The following is a 16,431-nucleotide window of genomic DNA, read 5'->3' as shown; positions in this document are numbered from 1 at the left end:
TTGATCAAAGCTGTCTTTCTGGTTTTGTGTCCAGTTTTGTTTTCTCAAGTCTGAGTAGTTGCCATTAATGCAGAATAGCAGAACTGACAAATTAAATGAATATTGTGTGTCTCTGTTTCTCCTCAGGTATCGCTTACAAGCCGCCCTCTCACAAAGATCACGACTTCTCAGAGGCTCCCAAGTTCACACATCCTCTGGTGAGCCGGTCCGTCATCGCAGGATACAACGCCACGCTCAGCTGCTCAGTCAGAGGCATCCCAAAGGTCAGTGAGGTCATAACATTAAGGTGTGCAACAGATGTTTGTGAACAACAATGTGAACTGAGTTTAATAAGTAAGATATCTTTTTCGTTTTCAAATACATGCAATAGATAAGTTAAAATACACATGTGATACTCTGTTAGCCTAAAGTGACCTGGTACAAGAACAAGATGGACATCTCGAATGAAGCCAAGTACCGGATGCTCAGTAAGCAGGGTGTCCTGACGCTGGAGATCCGTAAGCCGTGTCTGTTCGATGGAGGAGTTTACATGTGCAAAGCTGTGAACGACAGCGGAGAGGACATAGTGGAGTGTAAACTGGAGGTCCGCCGTAAGTACATACCCTGTTTTCTCTTTTCATGACCTGCTTCGACTCTCCACTGATGTCCCATCATTTTTTTTTTATTATTTAAAAATAACACATTGTATCATAAGTCCACATCTTTCAAAGATATCTATTGATCAACAAATGGCAAGTGATTTATTTATTTACAGTTCTCCTGGTTTCCAAGAGTTTCCCCAGATAGATGCATGAAACATGTATCTTTCTTTTACATGTAGAAACATGCTTATTTGAGCCTAGTGGCTAGTGCTGGCTCTGGTCTTCCAAGTGGGCAACCCGGGTTCAACTCCGGCCTGTGGTCCTTTTCCGCATGTCATTCCCCACTCTCTCTCTCTCTCCCTGATTTCTGACTCTATCCACCGTCCTATCTCTAAATAAAGGCATAAAAAGTCTTAAAATAAACATATTTCAGATTTTAAGTAAGGCAAGAATTACCCTGAATTCAATTGTTTTTACAGTGAATCCATAAAAATGTTGTCAAATGGAATATAGGTTTTCTTTCGCCATTATTTATACCAAAATACAATGTTTTGGGGTATAACTGAGAAATGTTGAAGAAATACTTTAGCATTTAAATATAAAGAATCTACATCATCGTAATGTTACAGCTGTAAGATTAACTAGAAGAAGTATCCATAGTAACAGCAAACAGAAACATGAGCGCATATTGTCATGGTGTTAAAATCACTGCCCTGCATTGTTAACAAGTTTTCATGAATATATTCTTAAGGTTTAAATAGATCTTTAAGTCCTGATCCCTGTGTGTCTCCCTCCCTCTTTTATCTGTTCACCTTTACTGATGATTTTTTGTCTCGTCATGCTTCAAACCAGCCTCTGATCCCGAGCTAACACCCAACTCCACCTCACGCACTGATAAATGCTTTACACGGATTTGTCAAATCATCTGAGCTTAAGGACAATTATCTGATGTACACATTAACCACCTTTTTTTTTTCCCCTCAACATTTTGTCTCTAGGTCAAATTCTAAGGGCTTAGATGTATGACATTTGAAGGGCTTTAAAAGGAGCTATAAACAATGGATCACATAAATACTTGTTGACTATTAGAGGTGTCACTCTGATAACTAAACTGTTTTGACCCTCAGCACTATCTCAAACTCCCCAAACCATTCTAACACTTCCTGCCAAGTAGAAGATTAAAGGTTGATATATTTAGTTTAGTTGTTGGACATGGAGGAGTATTTTAGGAACTTGTCAGACTTTCCCCTGGGAGTTGGTGGACCCAAAAACAGAGGCAAAAAGAAGAGTAAATATTGCTTCATGTCTGCAGTATTTGTGAATAGTTTTGTTGACATATTTTTAATATCAATTTAAGAAATGTAAATATTTTAATCTGCTGCCTTTAAGTGCATTGGAGGTTTGAATCAAAAAAATTGTACTGTTAAAATGTATGCAATGGATTGATCTCTGTTTCTGTGTTTTGTCTTTTGTTTCTGACTTGCAGCTCAAATTGCAAAAGAAGAAAAGAAAGAGGATAAGAAGTAGGAGGTTCCAGCTGCAGACTGAAGAGAAGATGAATGGTCTTCAAAAAAAAAAAAAACTCCTCACCTGCATCACAAACTGTGTTTAGCCCACATTGTTTTCCTTTTCTTGTTTCTGCACAATTTTCCTCGAATCTCTTCTATTAGTTTGCATCATGTCAACCTCACTTCTATGTCAGTATCATGTTGGTGACCGGATTACTGAATATATTGGGGGATCATGCTTGAGGTTGCTGTTCTTTAGAAAGGAATCTTTCATATTTATGCGTCATTAAAATGGGAAAAATTGAACCACTATGTTCTGTAGTTAAAGATAATGGATGTTGTTGTCCAGGAAAAGAAAGTGGTAATATTTCTGAAGTAATGTATGTTTTTTGTCCTGTCTCATTCAGGTGATAGAGGAAAATGACTACAGAATGTTGATTATTCTGTGTATAAAAAGTGCTTTAAAAACATCATAATGGGTGTTTTTTCTCTTTCTGTTTATATTTGATATATGTTTTATGTTACCATGTAATAGGTTATAAATTTACTGCAGATTCTCAAAGTGCCTTCATGATCGATGTAGTACACATTGGCTGATTCTCAGAAGTCCAGAGGAATGGATGAGAGGGATTACTTGTATTGTGACAAAGCCCCACTAAAGCTAGAGGTGTGAGGCATGCGCCTAATGTGTACACCACAGGGGGATGTGTGTGAGGCGCTGGAATAGCTGGGATGTCCTTTTTTAGCACGGAGGACATGTGTCAGTGAAGAGGAACACATGGAGCTGGAGCTGCTGTAACATCACACGACAGTAATGTCTTTGATGCCTGTAATGTAAATATTTTCTCTGCCCCCTCACAACGTCCAGCTGCAAAAGATCCAGGCGAGCCTTGTTCTTGTCACTGCACCACTATTAACATACTTGATGAATGTCTCACACCGCCTTCATTTGAGCCAAGTGTTTTGACACTGGGTTTTCACCAAAGTCCGCAAATTACATGTGGAAAGCCTGCTGGGTTCAAGCTAGATATCCTTATCATATTTCATGTCTGCTTCTTTATACAATCACAAGTTATTTTTCACTCACCGCTGAGTTAAAGCTCTGAACCTGTGACGGGAGCCAGCAGTGGTTAACATGACTCATGGCTGCCGATGAAGGAAACGCAACTAAATGGCACAAGTACTCTTTACAGGTTAGTAGGCTTAGAAAGTGAGGCATTTGAAGTAAAATGTCAAACCTAAAATGATGTTTCCACGGGCAGTTTGTAATAAAAATAGCCTATAATGACTACAGTCTGCAACATGGAGCTTTGTGAAGTTTGGCCTGTTGGCACAGTGGGGCTTTGAACTAAATGCTAACATTAGCAGTGGATGAAGAAGTAGCCAAAAACACTTTGTAAAGTGAAATCAAACCAGGACAACAACAAAAAAACAACCTCAACAAGTATGCATTGATGTAAAATTACAACACTGCAGCTGGTGAAGGTGCTGCGAGTGAATAGATCATGACTCATTTGTTCCTGATTTATTTTGAGTTAATCTACAAAATAAATGCTATACTTGAAGGCAACAAATACACTTTAGTGAATTAAAAGAGCAATAACTCTTAAATGTAGATTAAAAGCTTGGAGCGGTACACAATGGAAATCGTGCATAAAACACTAATTAACACTGACCACAAAGTACCATAAATGTGAACCTTGTGATAAGCCCAATACAAAAGAGGTCAGCTCCAGTAACACTTTTAGTTTAAACATCAACTTCATTCTCCATGCACTTTGGTAGTTGATGAAGTTGTGCCAGAAAACGCTTCTCAGGTCAATATAAAAAGGTCAGAACAAAACAAAAGGATACAGTGTTGGATTGTTGACCTCACTGTGGCACCAAGGGATCAGGAGGTCAACAATGTACGAGGATTCATCCTGTGTACCACTCCTGGTAAAATTGGTAAGAGCTCATTTTGTTCAGAATAATTGTTTCATTAATATAAATAAACCTGCCATCTGGCATATTGACATGTTTATATTCACAAGTGTGCACTGTCCCTATTTTACATAGAAAATAAAAGCAGCACATTGTTACACAGAAGTAAATCAAAAAGGTTGTGTTCTTCCAATTTTATTCATTCACAATAAACAGATTTATTCCTAACAGATGGACCCCTTGGAAAGATCTCACATGAAAAACTACAAATAAAAATGTAATTTGCAGTGAGATTGGGTTTATAATCTGGATTATTCTGCAAATTTGTATCTATAAAAAAATAAAATAAAATTTAATAGTTTTATTGTTTGGTTTAAAAAAAAAAATCACAGTATACAGTACATAGATTCCTCCCACAATTTGTACTTTTCTTAAATGATGATGTACAACACATTTCAACATCGAGCCCAAAAGCAAAAAAAAAAAAAAAAACAAGATAAAAGAAAAACAGACTTTTCTTTTACAAAGCACTGCTGGCGGCCACTACAGTAGAGGAGGTAGCTTCCTTAGTTAGCATCCCATTCTTGATTACTTTATTCTTTTCAAATAATTTACATTACAATACAAAAACCAACAACCAAACTAATAGAAAAAAAAAGGTTTGGACATTTTCACCAGATGGGACATTTCAAAACAATTGACAGACATTTTGAATGGTGCAAGAGTTTACACACCCAGTCGAGACAATTCCTAAAAAATGAAAATAAAAACCCCATTAGATAACATTTCGATGTCGCATTATAAGGAGACATGTTGGTGGCAGAAAACGGTTCCCTATGTTGGCTAAATTCCTGAGCGCTCACATGACATGCACTTGTGGATACATGCTCCGAGGGTGTATCCACCTCAATGTGTACAGTCATGCTCCATCACACCAAACATCAGTCAATCTCCCGACACACACAGCTCAGCTCTCAGGGTGAAAACAGATCTGCATTAAATTACAATAAAATAATTTTCAGAGTAATACAGACTAGAATGAACAGACAATGAGTGTTTGAAAGACACGAGGAAGGGGATTAAACACAGGCCTTATTTTCTCTTTTTTGTACCACCATGTCAAATAACATATTTCATAGCACACAGACCGACCGTGTGCTTCGAAACTTTTAACAAATAATCCTTTAAATGAAAAATGCACACTACAGGTTCTGTCTCTTTGAATACACAGGACAATAATAATCACCCTGTTTTCATTTACAATGGTCCATTTCATGTCTTTTTTTTGGCAAAGCATTTTCACTTTGTTGTTGACTCAGCTGGCTGCCAGTCTTGTGCTGCTTTCAAATCATGTTGAAAAAAATAATATAAAGAGTGGGATTATATTCAGGTGTTGAACTTGGACGGTATGTGTGTGTTTAACTTGTCAATCATAAGCTAAATTATGTCCAAAGATAAGTGGTAAATCAACTAAAAACATACAGCAGCCATTACTCTTAAACTCAAGTGAAATTGTTGATTTAGATAAACAAATTGGTTTAGGTGTGTTGGTCATTAAATAGATACTTCAACATTTTTCTATTGACATTTTGAGAAATATCGTACCCAGAGTAAGATAAGGACCTGGGATTGGTAAACTGATTTTATTTTGGTTTGGAAATAGAGTGGAAACAGTGTTAAGAGTAAGCTTGACTGTGTTATAAAACAGCTCTAAATCTCACTTACTGATACTTTACATTTTGCATGTTTAACTACAATTCTACAGTTCATGTAGAAGACACTTTTACTCAAAGCGACATACATCAGACTTTATTATGACACTTTTGAAAAGATTAAATAGACCAGCTGTTTCCATCTGCTTCCAAACTTTGTGTTCAGCTTGGCTAAGCTAAGATAACCGGTGTTACGAGGTATTATGAGGCTTCCTCCAAAAACAGCGAATAATCCTGTAAATAAAGAAATAAAGTTTGATCCAAATCAAACAAAACAAAATCTGTAAAAATGAAGGCCCAGATTTAAAAGTAACTGTAATTATCCTTCAAACTAATAAAAATAATGACCTAGACATGTATGTGTTCTATTGAGGGTTACACAACAAGAGCTGCTGTTGTTTAGGTGAATGCTTGGGTTATATCGTATTCATTATTCAAAGGCCGTCTTTCATACACCTGAAATTGTCGCTCCTGCTCATACAATAAATAACGTCTTTCACCACCACCGAGCATAGCTGTTAATAAAACAGTGATATCTGCTACTTTGATCACATTCTTAGTCTTAAAGCAAAGAAGTGTTTAGAATAGACTGGCATTTACTCAAACCATTCTCAGACGGTAGATTATAGAGGCAAGGTAGGGAAGAAGTTATTGCTGATGTAAGAATATCCCTCTTCCACCTAAAGTTACATTCACACAGAACAGTCTGGGATGATTATTACATGTGCTACATTTATGTAAAAAAAAAAAAAAAAAAATCAGAGTATAAAATCAACAGTTGCTGTGGAGAAGTAAAATTTTTGGAAAATATGTAAAACGATTAAAAATGAAAAGCTTATGAGATCAGTTCAAACTGATGAATCACAAAATTGTTGACACACATTGAGGCTTGCAACATTGTGATCTCCATTCTAAAGCAAGAGGCAGGCACTGGTGGCAAGATTCTTCTTTGCAAGATCCTTTGTAGACCAGTTTGAATCATGAAGTGCTCAGTTCAGATCATTTACTGAGTTCCCTTTAAAGAGTGATTGCATCTCTGTTTACACAGTAAATACAAACATAAGTGCTCTTTGAGTAGTCTTTAGCAGGGTGATTGGCACATTTTGTCTGTTATAAAAATGTTTACATATCCTTGTAGCATCTAAATTCACATGTGGTGCTCTGAAGCATCCTTAGTCTTTGACTCGAGGTATGTTGTATGAGTAGTGTACCAGAGGGAGTCCTCTGCTCTGACAGAAGCAGGCTCTGCCACAGGCCTGAACCTGGTCCGAGCTGTCCGACACAAATGAGTCCCCCTCGTCTGCATACTCAGACTGAGCAGAGGGTGTGCCGCTGTCTGCCCAAAACCCCTCAGCGTGCTGACAGAGTGCAGCTCCTGCCAGAAGGGTGGGACAGCTATGAGACTTCACCAAGTGTCTACAGACTGAGGGGGAAGAGCAGGCCCTGGCATGTAGTGCTGCCTCGCACTGCTCACACAAACCTGTCTCTCCACAGAGCTGTGTGTACATCCCACAGTCATATCCCAGGTGGGTAGATGAGCCCCCGTCTGTGAGCTCCGACCCTCCACTGCCATCATCCCCGTGGCTTTCAGCACCAGCCTTAAACTCCCTGCTCAAACCTCTGAGTCCACGTAGTCTCAGCCAGTCCTCCCTGAAGGCCGGGCTGAAGAACACGTACAGTACAGGGTTTAGACACGCAGGCAACGGGAAGAAAATAAGGGTGACAGACTTGGCGATCTCCGGGCCCCCGGCTGTGTAGCCAGTCAGGAGAGGGGCAAAGGAGAAAACTGCTACGGGGCAGAAGAAGATGCAGTTGGTGAAGACAAGCCAGGCAACATGTCGCAGGGCTCCTGTCTGCTCTGGATCGACCAGCTCCATCCTGCCCAGATGGCAGTACAGCTGCGTGTACACAGCTGCAGTGAACAGGTAAGCCAGCGCGTTGAGCAGCACAAGAGCGACTGTGGTGCTCAAGGCTGGACTCTCACCACCGGCGAGCGGCAGGCAGAGGGGAGAGGTGGAGTGCTCACTGGAGGTCAGGACTGTTAGGCAGGCTCCAGCAGCAGCCAACAGCCCCAGCAGTCCCGCAGCCAAGCTGAAGCGTCTGTCTCCTCTCAAGCATCCTCGATGGCTGCTGACGTTCCTTCTGGGTGACATAACTTTCCTGAGTATTGTCCGCACTGCCACACTGCGCTCCACTGCAGCCAGTGACAGCAACAAAACTGCCCATTCTGAGGAGAAGACCGCCAAAGCTCCTGTGATCTGACAGCCGGGCCCCATCTCCCACCACACACCAAACTCTGCAAAAGAACCCCAGGTAGCAAAGTCAAGGACGGTCAGCACGCCAACATACAGGCCTGTGAGCAGGTTGGCCAGAGCCAGCAGCCCCATCAGCAACCTGGCTGGAGAGAGGGGCGGGTAGAAGGAGTGGGTGTGGCCTGCAGCTCGATGAGAAGGGGCAAAGGTTACCACCAGCACCAGGCTGTTAAATACCAGAGACACCAGACAGATGAACCAGACGGTCAGACGGATCATCCAGTTACCCAGCAGGTGCTCACACGGCTTGAAGGCTCCTGAAGGCAGAAACAGTGCGTTAGTTCTGAAATAATAACCATTTTTTAATTGTTTCAAAACAATTGTGAATTCATTGTTAAAAGGCAAAACATAGATACATTTTGAAAGATGTGAAAATGTGTTATGCTCACCTGGTAAAGGAGAGCAATGGACAATAATGGAGATTCTTTCAACATCGTCCCCGCCTAAAATTAAACAGAAAAAAATGAGCCAATGAAAGCAGTGAAGTGCAACATCCCATGACTACTCAAATTCCTATAATGAATTTTTTCCAAACATTTTAGCATAAAATCACTCAAGTATCTGAAACTCATGTTGTGTTACTATGGCAAAAGATTAGAAGAGAGAACTATTTTAAACAAAAACTGCAAAGACAAATATCAAAATACCAAAAGTTAACCACCAGACCAGACTGAACGAGATGGTAAATTTGTTTTTTTAATAGCTGGAATGATTATCTGACATTAATCATTAATCTATGTGCATAGAGATAAAAACATGTAACCAACATTTTATCCATCAACTTTGCACTTTTCAATAAAAGAAGGAAATGTATCAGAGAAATGTGATACCAAAGATATCAAATGCAGGAAATGACTCCGTAAGTGTTCAGTGCACACAGAAAGAATCTTCACTAATCAATCAGGGAAGTCCTGTAGATATTTTCAGATCATTTCTTTGTGAATTAAAAAGAAACAAGAAACGAAGCCAAAATGTCAATTGTTCCTAGGAAACAATAAAGCATTCCCACCTGTAGATTTCTTTACATCATTTGACTCGGAGGAACTCATCATTGAGTCACATCCGACAAACGCACAGCACTGGTATGCATAAGGGACCGAGATGGACCTAAAAAACAAACAATTGTTTAGAAAGCTTGTGTGAACATCCTGCTGAAGTCCTGTATTGATAACACAGATGTCCCATAATTTCAATACCACACTGGGAAATGTTCTTTCTGAAATACGAGGCCCTTGGGATTTTTTTCCAATAATATTTGGATGTTTCCATAGTGTACCTTCAAATTTAGGAGAAAACAGATTCACCTGGTTTTCTCATTATACAAACAGAAAGATGAAGTTTGTGTTTGTAATTCTGCCAGTCTACCCACTGCAGTATACTTACAATCAAAACGGTCACAACAAGGGATGTATCGTGTAATGTCCACTATTTGATTTAGTTGGCAAATTCAGCTTTGGTTACTTCTTTTTCCCCTGAACATCTGCAGTTTTATAGCAAGTGTGTTTGAGATTTAAAAGCACAGCACAATCAGATATTGTTTTGATTTTAGGAATATTTCGAGTGATGTATTTGACTGTAGAAAATTTGGATCTAATAATTTAAGACAATTACAGAGTAGAAACAATTAAATGTATTAGAGTCTGCATATTCTTAAAATTCAATGTGATGCTCGTTCTTTCAAATAAATCTACCTTATGTTAAATACTGTATAAATATATATATTTCTTTTTTTTACAGTAGAGAGCTATCTTTACCACTTGAGTTCACAGAACATGCCAGCAGATCACAAAGTTCTTCCTCACCTGAGTTTGGGCAGGTTTTTTCCAGTCAGCACATTTTTCATTTGTGGGTTTCCTGAGAGTTTCAACTGACTGAGTGCGCTCAGTCCAGTGGTTGGAATCACAGTCAAAGAGTTCATACTCAGGTCTCTGTGGAAAAAAAGAAGACGTTTTATTCTGAACAGCAGAGGCAGTCAAAGCAGCCTGACATGTAACTGGAGTTCTGTGCTCTTAATGGTGAAAGGTGGTGCAAATAACACGCAGGTCATACTCACAGGTTGGTAAGTGTGCTGAGAGTGAGGAAAGCCTCTCTGTGGATAACTCGGATTTTATTTCTACTCAGGTCTCTAAGGAGAATCACAATGAATTGAGGTTACAATCTCAGCTTCAAACATTTGAGTTGAAAGTGTCCAAAGTGAGTGTGTCACAGAGTGTGTGTGTGTGTGTGTGTGTGTGTGTGTGTGTGTGTGTGTGTGTGTGTGTGTGTGTGTGTGTGTGTGTGTGCGCGTGCGTGTTCACTTACAGTAAACGGAGAACAGAGAGACCTTGGAAAGTCTCCCTGTCAATCTGTTGAATTTGGTTGTGCTGAAAGCTTCTGCAGATTGAAATAAATATGTTTAACAGTCAACAAGGAAATTGTTGATTAAATTAATTCTGTATTTATAAACACCAACAGTCTTTTTTTAGCTCTATAATTATTGTCTTAATTGATTTGTGAAAAGACATTTAGAGGATTAATACTCACATCTCCTGCAGACGTGAACAGCCCAGGAGAGATGGTAGCTCCTTGATTTCATTGTAGGACAGATCTCTGATGGATGAAATAAACAGCCTTAACAAAGACATTTTCAAATGAAGTTGGGATTGGCCTACAAATTGCTCTTCTTGAACCTCAAATCAGTCTTTAACAGTGTCAAAATCCATATTTGAATCATTAAGCTAAATGTGTTCTATTTCTCCTGTCCCTGTTATTTTTAAGTCACTTAAAATTTTGAGAAGTACTGGGGCACCAGATAGCCTAGTGATTATATCGTGCAGCCCACAGACGCTGTAGCCCTCGAGGTGGGCAGCCGCATGTTATTCCTCCCTCTCTCATCCTAGTTTTAAACTCCATCTACCATCCTCTCTCCAAATGAAGCATTAAAAAGCTCCAAAAAAACACCCTAAAAACAAATAATCAAGGAGTACTATGTTGTGTGTGTGTTTTCAGCACGACTGCAGGTTACAGGAAAAGTGTCTTACAACGTCCGGAGCAACTTGAGATCCTCACAGAGATCAGAAGGGATGGATGATATCTTGGTTCCTGACAGGGTCCTGAAATGAAAATCATAATCAGTCACTTCTGTGATAAAAAAAAAAAAAAAAGTTTTAGCAGGATTAGATGCAGCATCCATGTTCACTCACAGGCTCTCAAGGTTGTTAGTGAATGTAAGAATGGGGAAGTCCTGCATCATGCTGGCCCCTCTCACCACCCTGAAACACACATGGTGATGAAAAGTCAAATCATTGTCATCAACATCAAAGTTGTTTTAGATTGAAACAAAACAGCTGGACTTACAGGGAGTGCAGGTCAGACAGATTCTTGAAAGCTGAAGCACCCACGAAGGACAGAGGGTTGTCATAGAGATGTCTGGGAGGAGCAAGAGCAGAGGGGAAGAGTTCAAACCAGCATCAATTACTATGCGAGAATGGCACCATCTCCTGGACATTCGTCTACTGAAGCCTCACACTCACATCAGCACACAGGCATGTGTGCTTGTAAAAAGACTGACAGTACGTTACACATGGGAGCATTTTTTAAACATGTGAATTATCAAGTGTCTTATTTTTGTTTCTGAGTGACTCAGTAGGGAGATTTGACCTTACATGGTTCTCAGAAACGGGTTGTTATGGAAGGCTCCTTCAGGTATGGAAGCAATATCATTGCTGTGAAATCCACTGCAGGAAAAAGATCAAGGAGACAAAGTACAGACACTTCACTTGAAATGTAAACGGATTTGTTAGGCAAGTTAAGAAGACAAATAAACACAATTACAAAAAGTAATAATACAAAAGACCATATCATGAACAAACTAAATTAAACAATTTACTTTCTACATGTGCTTCTTAAATCATAGGTCTGTCAGTTGATCTAATTAAATAATGTAATATATAATAAATGTGCTCATCCAGAAAACCAAGAAATTGGACTATTGTGTTTTTCACCTTCAAAATAAAAGCACAGATGCAGAAAATTGTCACAAAAGATTACAGATATCCTGTATGTATTTCATCATGCCATTCATGAGATAAAAGGTCACATTCATGATATATCGTTTTTACAATATGTTCATGTGACTCATACATACAATGACTCATACTCACAAATAATGAGTCAAGGCTGCAAGTACTTTGTGATTTGAATGTTTTCTCTGAATATTTTCTCTATAGCATGTTTGTTGGATCACCATTTTATTAGAAACACACTAAAAATAACAGTCCTTCATGCTCTCGACGAGTTCACTTGTCCCTGAACTTAATGTCAGTGTAAAATGTTTCCCACAGTGGTGGACAAACATGACGACATACTCACAGTTCCTTGAGTTTGGGCAGGGTCTGAATTGCTTTAGGAAAAACCATCAGGTTGTTGAAGTTAAGATCTCTAGGATGAGACAGAGAGACAAACAGGAAGTGAATGCTTTTTCTTGCGTTCTGATGTAAGAAATCCATCCCCCTAAAATGAATAATTAATGATACATTTGATCCAAAGAAATACTACAAATAAACATTTTGATTTGAGTTTATAAATATTTTTAGTCAGCAACAAGTCAAACCTTCTTCAAGAGTAAGTTGTGTCATTAGCATGTTAGTAAACTTACAAAATACATATGATGAGCAACTAGTGCTGAACAATTCACTCTTTATCAGTGATATAATCACTGATCAAGTGACCGGTAGAAATACTCAATATTAATACATAATCACAATATCAGATTTCCAGTTCTTTAATCTTGACCAGTATTCTTCTTGTTAGGTGTAACATTTGTGACACGGGTATAGTGAGTATTAGAAATAAAGACAAATGGTTGCCACTCTGATGTGAAAAATTACATAAATCATATATATATATATATATATATATATACTTTTTTTTTTTTTACAGTTTTCAATTTTGACAAACACATGAGATTAAAGTCAATAAATATAATGCTTTATTTAAAAATGCAAATACCCTTTCTCCTTACTTTTCTTTATAAATATTGTCCTTACTTTTTGATTTTGAGATTATATCTCTAGAGGAAGGAACACTGATAAGTGCTTCTGCATCAGCTACTGACGTCAGACAATAGAAGCCAGAAGCAGACAGTGCATCCCGCTGGTTTGAAAAAGAATATTGCAATATATATTTTGTCAAACCGATTCAAATTGTCCATATTGGTATTGAATTTGAACTTTATTGAGATGTATTGATACACGCCTATATGCTATTATAGAGATGTGATATAACATTCTGTTGATTGAATAATTAATGAATGATAGACATTTCAGCACGACATAGAGAAGTACAAACAAAATAAACAGTAAGCCAGCAGATTTAATCATATGGTTTCCTCATTGATTGCGACGGATTCAGTATTTTTAACCTGCTGAATTAAGGTACATGATGTTTTGTAAAGGAGCCATGAACTACTAGATTTAATAACCAACTACTTGTGGCCAGTTGTCCACTGTGCAGTGTTGTAATGCTGGATATTTAAATACTGGATAAGTCAGTATGTGCAGGCAAATCATTTTCATTGTAACAGATTGGGAAATTGAACAAAAAGTAAAGAAAAGGGAGTCTTTGATATTTAAAGCTCTGTCTTTTGTGCAATACCCATTAGGTATGTCTGTCACTAAATGATTTTTCATGGCTGTGTGGCAGGAGGAAGTGAACAGTGGGAGGGCAGATTTGATAAGCATCGTGTACTTTGCTCTATTTATCCTAGAGCAATTAAAGGCGGAAGTGGACACAATGATGTCTGGAAGACTGGAGCAGAGGTGGGTGGGGGAACTGTTAGTACACACAAACACACTCAAACTGACACACACACACACACACACACACACACACACACACACACACACACACACACACACACACACACACACACACACACACACACACACACACACACACACACACACACACACACACACACACACACACACACACACACACACACACACACACACACACACACACACACGCCAACTACTGTATGACTGTGAACTTACAAAGTCTCCAGGTTGATGAGACCAGCAAAGCAGTTCTCTCCTATCTCCTTAATTCTGTTATTATGGAGATGCCTGGGAAAGCAAACACACAATAAGATTTCATACCATGACTGATTAAAAATAATCTTTTAAATTCATCATGGGTTTTACTCCAGTCCTGTAAAAGGTTTCACAAATAGTTATTTAAACCAGAATCAAACCTGTGAATCAGAGTTCTGCGTTGTATGTGTATATGTACGTAGAAGGCCTCCTCGCCTAATAGATTTCAGGTCTTTTCTTCCTGTTTATTCTAATATGTTTATACTTACCCCGCTGAAATACTACTCAATGTGTGTGTGTGTCTGTGTGGTTGTTCATGAGAGCAGCGAAAAAAGTCTAAGGTTGGAACAATCCTGCAGATTCTTTATGCGCCACATATTTGTAAAGTTCCTCTTGTGGAACATTTCAGCTTTTCCCATCATGCATAAAACAACAAGATAATCTTGATTTTACATTAATACTCTCAAAGTGTCATTAACATTCAAATTCAAACCCCAACGGCAATTTTCAGCACTGAAGTGCCTGCATGCAAGTGCTCCGCGGGATATGAGCAACAACCTGATTTGTTGACTTATTAACGGTAAGTTGTGGAAATAAATACTACAGTATGTTTGTGTTTGGAACCTGATTTGCTGTCTCTCAGAGGATACCGAGTAGAGCCAGAGGAGAGGCACTTTGCATTAATTTGTGGTGACAGAAAAGTGTTGATGATATATGACTGACAAAAAAGTAGCCTCTTTAATTTACAGGGGATCAATGCAGCCAGTTAGGGAGATTTCAAATCTGGTTAATCAGAATTTTTTTTACAAAAAAATTAATTTACAACAAGCCAGGGCTCAGACTCTAAAGGCACATTAAAGTCACACTGCAGAGAGTTTCAGTGTGTTGGCTTGACACTTGAGTAATATTCTTTCTACCTAACACCCTGTGACTTTTACTTCTTCTGCTTCCCCCTCAGGTCATTTCAGTGAACGAGAATTTTCTCAGTCAGTCAGCGGCCTGGTTAATTAAGCTTTTGAAAAAGTATACCAGCAGGTTGTTCCTGCTGACTTTTTCAGTATATGCCTAAGTTAAATTAGCCTGGCTATTCTGGGAGTTTCGCCTGAAGGACTCAGAAGAAGTTTATTATATAAAAACTGAGCCTTTTCAATGATGTCTCATCAGAAGTCCAATACCAAAGTATGTAATTGTCTAATAACTATTTGAAGGAATTAATCCAGTTTCATGACCTGGCATAACACAACGTTTCAGTGTCTGTTCTTTTAAATTTGATTTAGCTGTGTTGTTTAATACAATAATACAGTTGATAAAGAATCATATATATCAATATAACATCAATAGATTTTTATGAACCGATAATGACCAGCACATATAGCATGAGGGTTGAAACATCACAGAAACAAATAAACTGTACACATTTGTAGTTCATAAACACAGTGCAGATTTTCATGCTAAAACCAAAAATAGAACAGTATTTAAATATATCTTACAGCACAACTAGACTGGTGAGGTTTGCAAAGGAGTTGTCTGGTATGTACGAGATGCGGTTGAGTGCCAACGTAAGAGCCTGAAGGTTTGCCTGGTGTCTCAGAGAACTGATGGGGACCTCAGTCAGGTTGTTATCATCCAACCAGAGGTGGCGCAGCTGCTGAAGGCCTTCGAAACTGTCATCTGGGACTGTGGTTATGTGATTTGCATCCAGGCGACTGCAAGTGAGAGAAATGTAGAAAAGGTATGGGACAATGAAATTATTCGGATCTATTCTTATAATTAGACTAACTTAGAATTTTGACCAGCAAGCAATAACAGCCGGCACCAAAACAATCCTCAACAACCATCATATTCTTTATATATAAGACTATAATTCTATATTCTATCAACGGTATCTAAAAAGCAGAATTCAGCTCATGGCTGACTTTTCTCGTCTTCAGTTCTGAGAAACGTTGAGAAATTTTGGCAGACTCTTTAATCTTCACATGGATTACACACCACATTACTTAAATTGACATAATGAGGATGACATAAATGTCAATCTGGTTGCTATGGTAATTATGATAAATAAAGTTAGTTACTTGCCAAAATGACAAACTAAAATAGAGCAATACCTTCAAGTTTAAAGCTGTGGAATATCGTATATTCCTTTACTGATGTCAGTCTTCTTGAAATTACTGAAGAGTAGCAACACTACAAAATGATGAGATCATGATCAAAAGCTCATAGTTTGGATGGCAAAAAAGGGAAATATGTTTTAAATGAGCCATATTATGAATGCACAAGTGTTCTTTTCACCATCACCACACTGTTTTCTCCCACTATCCTCC

General features: G+C 38.5%; 2 protein-coding genes across 2 annotated transcripts in view; one reads left to right on the top strand and one right to left on the bottom strand.

The window, feature by feature from the left end:
• The window catches only part of mybpc3 (myosin binding protein C3), a 30,794-nt gene extending 28,229 nt beyond the window's left edge, over positions 1–2,565 (top strand). The window contains exons 28-30 of the mRNA XM_065952872.1: positions 127–263; positions 404–590; positions 2,068–2,565. Of these exons, the coding sequence (XP_065808944.1) occupies positions 127–263; positions 404–590; positions 2,068–2,108 (365 nt within the window). The 3' untranslated portion in view covers positions 2,109–2,565. The remainder of the gene's footprint in view (positions 1–126; positions 264–403; positions 591–2,067) is intronic.
• A 1,626-nt stretch (positions 2,566–4,191) lies between these two features.
• The window catches only part of lgr4 (leucine-rich repeat containing G protein-coupled receptor 4), a 29,607-nt gene continuing 17,367 nt past the window's right edge, over positions 4,192–16,431 (bottom strand). Inside the window, exons 5-18 of the mRNA XM_020632510.3 lie at positions 15,601–15,816; positions 14,072–14,143; positions 12,387–12,455; positions 11,681–11,752; positions 11,373–11,444; positions 11,219–11,287; positions 11,057–11,128; positions 10,560–10,625; positions 10,338–10,409; positions 10,090–10,161; positions 9,839–9,964; positions 9,046–9,143; positions 8,426–8,479; positions 4,192–8,293 (exon numbers count right to left, since the gene is read on the bottom strand). Coding sequence (XP_020488166.3) covers positions 6,897–8,293; positions 8,426–8,479; positions 9,046–9,143; positions 9,839–9,964; positions 10,090–10,161; positions 10,338–10,409; positions 10,560–10,625; positions 11,057–11,128; positions 11,219–11,287; positions 11,373–11,444; positions 11,681–11,752; positions 12,387–12,455; positions 14,072–14,143; positions 15,601–15,816 — 2,527 coding nt within the window. The 3' untranslated portion in view covers positions 4,192–6,896. The remainder of the gene's footprint in view (positions 8,294–8,425; positions 8,480–9,045; positions 9,144–9,838; positions 9,965–10,089; positions 10,162–10,337; positions 10,410–10,559; positions 10,626–11,056; positions 11,129–11,218; positions 11,288–11,372; positions 11,445–11,680; positions 11,753–12,386; positions 12,456–14,071; positions 14,144–15,600; positions 15,817–16,431) is intronic.

This window comes from Labrus bergylta, chromosome 3, assembly GCF_963930695.1.
Source record: "Labrus bergylta chromosome 3, fLabBer1.1, whole genome shotgun sequence".
In the NCBI taxonomy this organism is placed as follows: Eukaryota; Metazoa; Chordata; class Actinopteri; order Labriformes; family Labridae; genus Labrus; species Labrus bergylta.
Note: the sequence above shows the minus strand (reverse complement) of the source record. Positions and strands in the feature narration are given on the sequence as shown.